Below are 6,861 nucleotides of genomic sequence, written 5' to 3'. Positions count from 1 at the left end.
TATTCTGTGCTGTTTTGGAAGGGCTTAACCCACCAAAAACCTCATCAGCTTTAACCTTTTTCCCAAAAAATTGATATAATTGATTCTGTTTCCTCAAGTCGTACCTATACATTATGAGCAGAATGAGATACGGGACTAATACAAGTATCACCCGGCTGGCTACCTCCACTATGACTTCTCCCTCATCGTTACCTTCCGTTTCCAACAGTAGAGGTAACCACCTCAACTTGAAATAAAAAAAAAAAGGTTTCCAATTACACCGGCTCTATTATTCAGTTTGTATTGGGAATCTGTCGTGCAGAACGGTGGCGGACGCTTTCTGACAGTCAAGGAAGACATGGTCAGCTCGCCCGTCTCTATGTCATTGTAATGTTAGCATTGTACTCTAATAGATTCTTAAGGCGTGAGCGTCCTTCCTTAGTGCACAATAGTGTTTGGAGACAACTGCGTAGCAATGAGAGAACATCCGTTTAGCAGTGAAAGACAACAACCATTCAGACAACAACCGTTCAGCAGTGAAAGACAACAACCATTCAGCAGTGAAAGACAACAACCCTTCAGCAGTGAAAGACAACAACCCTTCAGCAGTGAAAGACAACAACCATTCAGACAACAACCGTTCAGCAGTGAAAGACAACAACCCTTCAGCAGTGAAAGACAACAACCATTCAGCAGTGAAAGACAACAACCATTCAGCAGTGAAAGACAACAACCATTCAGCAGTGAAAGACAACAACCATTCAGCAGTGAAAGACAACAACCCTTCAGCAGTGAAAGACAACAACCATTCAGCAGTGAAAGACAACAACCATTCAGCAGTGAAAGACAACAACCATTCAGCAGTGAAAGACAACAACCCTTCAGCAGTGAAAGACAACAACCCTTCAGCAGTGAAAGACAACAACCCTTCAGCAGTGAAAGACAACAACCCTTCAGCAGTGAAAGACAACAACCATTCAGCAGTGAAAGACAACAACCATTCAGCAGTGAAAGACAACAACCCTTCAGCAGTGAAAGACAACAACCCTTCAGCAGTGAAAGACAACAACCCTTCAGCAGTGAAAGACAACAACCCTTCAGCAGTGAAAGACAACAACCGTTCAGCAGTGAAAGACAACAACCGTGTATAATTAATAAAACATTTAGGCAAACAAATTTTTTTAACATTTTCAACAAGGCATCGTGAGCGAATACAAAAGCCTCTCATCATTAATTCAGTAACTTTTTCTATATATTTGTATTATTTTTCACCATACTTGAATATATATATATATACCAAACTTTAATGTATTTCAACCAGTACACGTAGTGACAAATATACTTCACGTTTGCCCTTTCTTGAAGTTTTTATTCTTTAAACAAACTGGACACAAATAATGAATAGCCTAGGACCATTTAAGACCCTTCGCCTTACAACGAATTGTACTTTGGTTACCCCATGAATTATATACATTTTCTTTGATTCATGATAGGTTTTCGATGGGTAAATATGCTAAAAATGTAAATGTATACTTTTCATTATTAACAAGAAGGGACAATTGGTTGAGTATGTGCACTTGTTGGCGATTAAATGGTATATTTTTAGCCATTTACAGGGTTTCGGCCATTTACCAGGGTTTATTTTTTAGCCATTTACAGGTCTTAAAGCTAACCAAAAATAAAAAGGCCAGATTCGAATTTGCAATGAATTTAAAATTAGGTCATACTCAATCTTGAATAAAAAGTATATATAATGGTAGGTATTTACTTGATGGCCACTAACACTAGTGGCCTCGACGTGGACAGGAAGCCGACGGCTTGTCAAAGGTATTTTCCCCCATTTGCCCTGATCTTTTCCAGATGGATTTTACAATTTAACAGTTTTGGCATTTACGGCCTCTGAAATAATGACAATTTGAGTTCACATAATTACTGTACTACATTATATTAATATACAAATGGTGATAAAGGAAATTATAATGATGATGTTGTATTTGTAGATAGTAAAATACAACGAGAGTTGTTACACACATTCATAGAGTGAATAATATAATTCACTCAAATATGGCCGTCCCCGTGGCGTACTGGTAAGATATTCGCCAGGCGTTTCGCGAGCGCTTTGGCCTGGGTTCGTATCCTGGCCCGGGAAGATTTACTGGGCGTCAATCCTAAACTGTAGCCTCTGTCTACCCAACAGTAAAATGGGTATCTGGTTGTTAAATGATTCGGCGCGTCATATTCAGGAGAAAATTAGGATTAAGGGGTCACGGGTTCCCAAATTTCCAAAAATATGCAATAAGTGAAAACTAGTTCGATTTCAATCAAACTTTTTTGACTAGTTGTATATGAAAAGGGTTTCATCTGGTCCAAGTCTCAGCATCGTAGCATAAATAGGAGGGGAGGAAAAAATATTGAATTATGGGTCAAAAAAATTCCAAAATGGTCAAAAATTAACATCAAACACAAGTGTCAACTGAAATCATGTCTATGACTCTCAGCTATCACAATAGCATATACAGTACTAAAAATTTTTAATAATTAGTTTTATTACAATTAACCCCCCCCCCCCAAAAAAAAAAACTTTTTTTTTTCATTTTTTTCTTATTTGTTTATCAGACGATTTACATGAAACTTATAAACCTGACTGCACCTAAGCCTATCTGTAAGGGTGCCAATTTTGGAGGAAATTGGTTGATGTCAACCTCAGCCACAGATGGCAAACCTTTGGATTTTATTTTTTACTTTTATATTTTCAAGTAACATAAACGTTATCTCTACTCTTTCATTTTTTATTCAATTTACATGAAAATTAACATTATATGTAGGATTTATGTCTCTAAAATCTGTTGCTGCATTGTTTTCCTAAATCCATTTATTGATTTTATAAATATTTATAAACATCATTTTACCTGGTTACACCTGGTTGATGGGGTTCTGGGAGTTCTTCTACTCCCCAAGCCCGGCCCGAGGCCAGGCTCGACTTGTGAGAGTTTGGTCCACCAGGCTGTTGCTTGGAGCGGCCCGCAGGCCCACATACCCACCACAGCCCGGTTGGTCCGGCACTCCTTGGAGGATTTTGTTGCATAATTTTTTAGGGAAACTTTGAACATTTGTATTATTGCAGTAAATACATTTGGGATAGAAATCTGGCAACAAAACCCTTATTTTATGCTAATGTGATAGCTGAGTGTCATAGAAATGATTTCGGTTGACACTTGTGTTTGTAGTAACACGTTGAAAAATGTTGAAAAATCGTCTAAAAAACGTTTTTTTTTTCTTTCTATTTAGGCTGCGATGCTGAAACTTTGGACCAGTTGCAGTCCTTTTTACATATAAAACGTCAATACATATTGATTGCACTAGAACAACTTTTAATAATCTAACCTATGCCCCCTTAAGGACCTGCCCGAAATGCTATGCTTGCTAGTGGCTGTACAAGAATATAAGAAATCTTGTATTTATAAATAAATAAATGTACGAAATAACAATATAATTCCTCTTCTAATAAATGATGACGATACTTATACAGAAATAACCAGTAAATACTTACCGGAACATTGTAGCTGAATACAATCCCCGTGACTGAATACACACTCCCCATGGCATACTGGTAAAGCACCCGCCCCGCGAGATGCTTTTGCCTGGGTTCGTATCCTGACTGGGTAGGACTGACTGGGCGCAAATCCAAAACTTTTTTTATTAAGATTAAGGACGTACCCAATTAAGGTCAGGTCTTAAAATTAGGATTAAGGACCTTTAGTGGTGGACGTTAAGGACCTGTTAGTGGCTTTACAAGAATGTAATAACTCTTGTATATATATAAATAAAAAAAGTACACTTCTAACACAACACCGATATTATATCAAATTACACACTTGCCTGCATGCTAGTAGTCAAAACAACACAACAATTTACATTACCTGTTAAATGGAGGACTGTGGTGATGTGTCGGGCTGCATGGTGACTATTAAGCCTCCGCGTAGTTTGGCATAACTACCAGCGACGGCACTCACCAGAAACACAAACGAGTCTCAGAAATACAAGGAAATACTCGTTCCGGTATAAGTGGTCAACAAGAACTTACAACAAGCCACCCGCTGTCCACAAGGCCAGATTCGACACACACACACGTTTCCAAAGTCAGAATCGTTAAACTATAACACAACAGGGCATAAAAAAAAACTCTATAGACTTCACTTCCCCGTAGTTACTGATAAGCGCGGGCCGTCCACGGGTTTTACACACACACACACACGTAAATAAATATGCAAATATATGGGAATATATGGGAAGATCCTTCCCCCGGCGGTGGACGATGCTTCAGAGACGTCGACTTTTTCCAAATCTCGAAAATGTAAACAAAACGACACGCTCGCCCCCCACCGACAGTTATGTGAACCACGTAATTATATTAATAATAAAGTTAATAATAATTTATTTACAATTAGGTTCTGTGGGTTTGTGAGATTACATAACATTGGTATTTTTACATTCTTGCAAAGCCACTAATATGTATAGCGTTTCAAGACGTCTATTAGGGGCGGGATCAACTAATTAGACTGCTGTCGTTCAGTGCGTGAGGCAGCATTTGATAATAATAATAATAATAATAATAATAATAACAATAATGATAATTATTATTATTATTATTATTATTATTATTACTATTATTATTATTATTATAATAATAATAATATTAGTTTATTTAGAAAAAAGTACACATACAAAATGAGTTACAAGCAGAATGTTGAATTTCTAGAAGTGCTAGGATATACTATGTAGTTGGCTTCGTTCTCGACTCACAATCGCGGGTCCCGGGTTCGATTCATAGGTGGGAAAGATTTGGTTGGGCACATTTCCTTTCACCTAATGCGTTTATTCACCTAGCAAGTAAATAGGTACCCGTGAGTTAGGCAACATTTGTGGGGTTGCTTCCTGGGGGAAGGTCACTAGTCAGCTACCATATCGTGGATGATAAAAATTTTATTCACTCGGGCCATCAAAGCCTCGAACTACAGACCGCTCAGTCACTTGTTTCATTTGTTGATATGAGTGTTCACCTTGAAAATTATATTTAACTGTAAATCTTGTACGTCCAATACGCTACAGAATTAAGATTTACTTGAAACGTTCCGCGTGTTAGTGGCTTAGTAAGAATATACCACTTAATCGCTAAACTTTGCAGTTTTACACCCTAGTGTACCTGTTTGTATAAATATAAATAACTAAAATATATAAATAATGGCATACTATGTCTATTTAGTGGAAAGATACAGCAGCGTACCCATGATCTGAAATACGTTTTCTCTGAAAGTTCTACGAAAGAAAATGGTTTAATGGGGGTAACATATTTATTATGTTACACTTCGGATCGCCTCTTCATAAAGTTTTTGCATAAATCATTAGGTGAAATTTTGATCGTACTCAATATCTGGACTTATTTTAATGCTAATACCGAGTAAAACGTACATGACTGTACTTATTCAGATTCGCCATAACAAAGTCTAAATGATAATTATCTACTTGTAACAATAACACTAGAAGCCGTTCTGCAGATTTAATACTAAATTGGCTTTACAACTCATTTAATCAGTCAATTAGATGATATTTGGTCTTCAAGAAACAAAGGGGGGGGCTTTCATAAGCCGCCGGCTTCCTGTCCCCGTCGATGTCATTAGAGATTATAGATTCACGTAAAATTTACGTATGATATTGGTTATTATTAACATTATTATTATTAATACAATTTATTTTTTAAAGCTCGTATACAAATTAAATAATATAAAGAACATCATTTAAAATTTGCATTGGTGCAGTTTACGGACGATATAATGCAAATTGTGTTAAATATGAATTCTTTTCAATCTTTAAAGAAATATTAACAGAATTTTGGATAAGAATAATTTTTCTTTTGACATATTGATGTTCTGTGCTCTAGTTTCTTGAACTGCATTTATTAATGGCATTAGTTTTATCAGCGATTTAGAAGAAAAAATGATTAGTTAAGAGAAAAAAAAAGTCCTAACATTATCATTACAACTTATAATAATATTGTTTTAATAATAACGTCCTGAATTATTATTACAAATGATCCTTCATGACGACCATCACAACCCACTAAACCTTTTGTATAATATCACCTAAACTTTATTATTATATATGTTACACTATTTACGAAACCTGTACATCTTTCCTCAGTCACAGCGGCTTCGTTTACACTTAATAAAGAGTTTATGAGCTCAGCGGCACTACGAGGGTGTTTGTAACAATAACAACTTAGGGTTGTGAAATTTCCAACCTCGTAAACTGTTTTATAAATGTCAAAAATGCCGCTATGATTGTTGAAATGTGCTCAGGTTGCGTAAGTGGTTGCAAAAATGTGTGATGAATCGTGTTCCTGCGACCAAACAACAACCTGCAACCAAGTTTTTGGTTTAAAATTATATTGTAAAGTTAATATATTTTATCTTTTTCATAATTGTCCAAATTTAAAAATAAATGTTTCCATAATAAAGGCCTGTGCTTGTTTCGAGAGTTTATCTTAGGCCTGTGCTTGTTTTGAGAGTTCATCTAACTACTCAAAGCAATTTTTCCTCGATGTTTAAATTTTACCTCTGGTAATTTCTTTTTTCAGCTGATTAGCTTCTTAAATATTCAAATATAAACAAGTGTTTTTATATATTTTTTTACATACAGTAATTCCTTAGTAGCACAGCAATAGTTTATGTTACATAAATTTGTGCATGCTAACTTGTAAATATATTCTGCATATATTTTAATATTTAGCTTTGAAATTACATATTATGCTTGGTCATACTTTGTAACATGAAATATATAACATTTGCTCCAAGGAGGGACGTAAGATGCCAGAGAAACACACTA

General features: G+C 35.8%; 1 protein-coding gene across 1 annotated transcript; it reads left to right on the top strand.

Annotated features, from left to right (window-relative positions):
* The first annotated feature begins 454 nt into the window (after window positions 1-454).
* On the top strand, window positions 455-1,186 carry LOC123751443 (uncharacterized). Its single transcript, XM_045733529.2, has one exon. It carries the CDS (start codon window positions 455-457, stop codon window positions 1,184-1,186), a length of 732 nt encoding a protein of 243 aa, XP_045589485.2.
* Window positions 1,187-6,861: the final 5,675 nt, after the last annotated feature.

Source organism: Procambarus clarkii, chromosome 29 (assembly GCF_040958095.1).
Source record: "Procambarus clarkii isolate CNS0578487 chromosome 29, FALCON_Pclarkii_2.0, whole genome shotgun sequence".
Classification (NCBI taxonomy): domain Eukaryota; kingdom Metazoa; phylum Arthropoda; class Malacostraca; order Decapoda; family Cambaridae; genus Procambarus; species Procambarus clarkii.
This window is presented reverse-complemented; position numbering and strand designations above follow the sequence as displayed.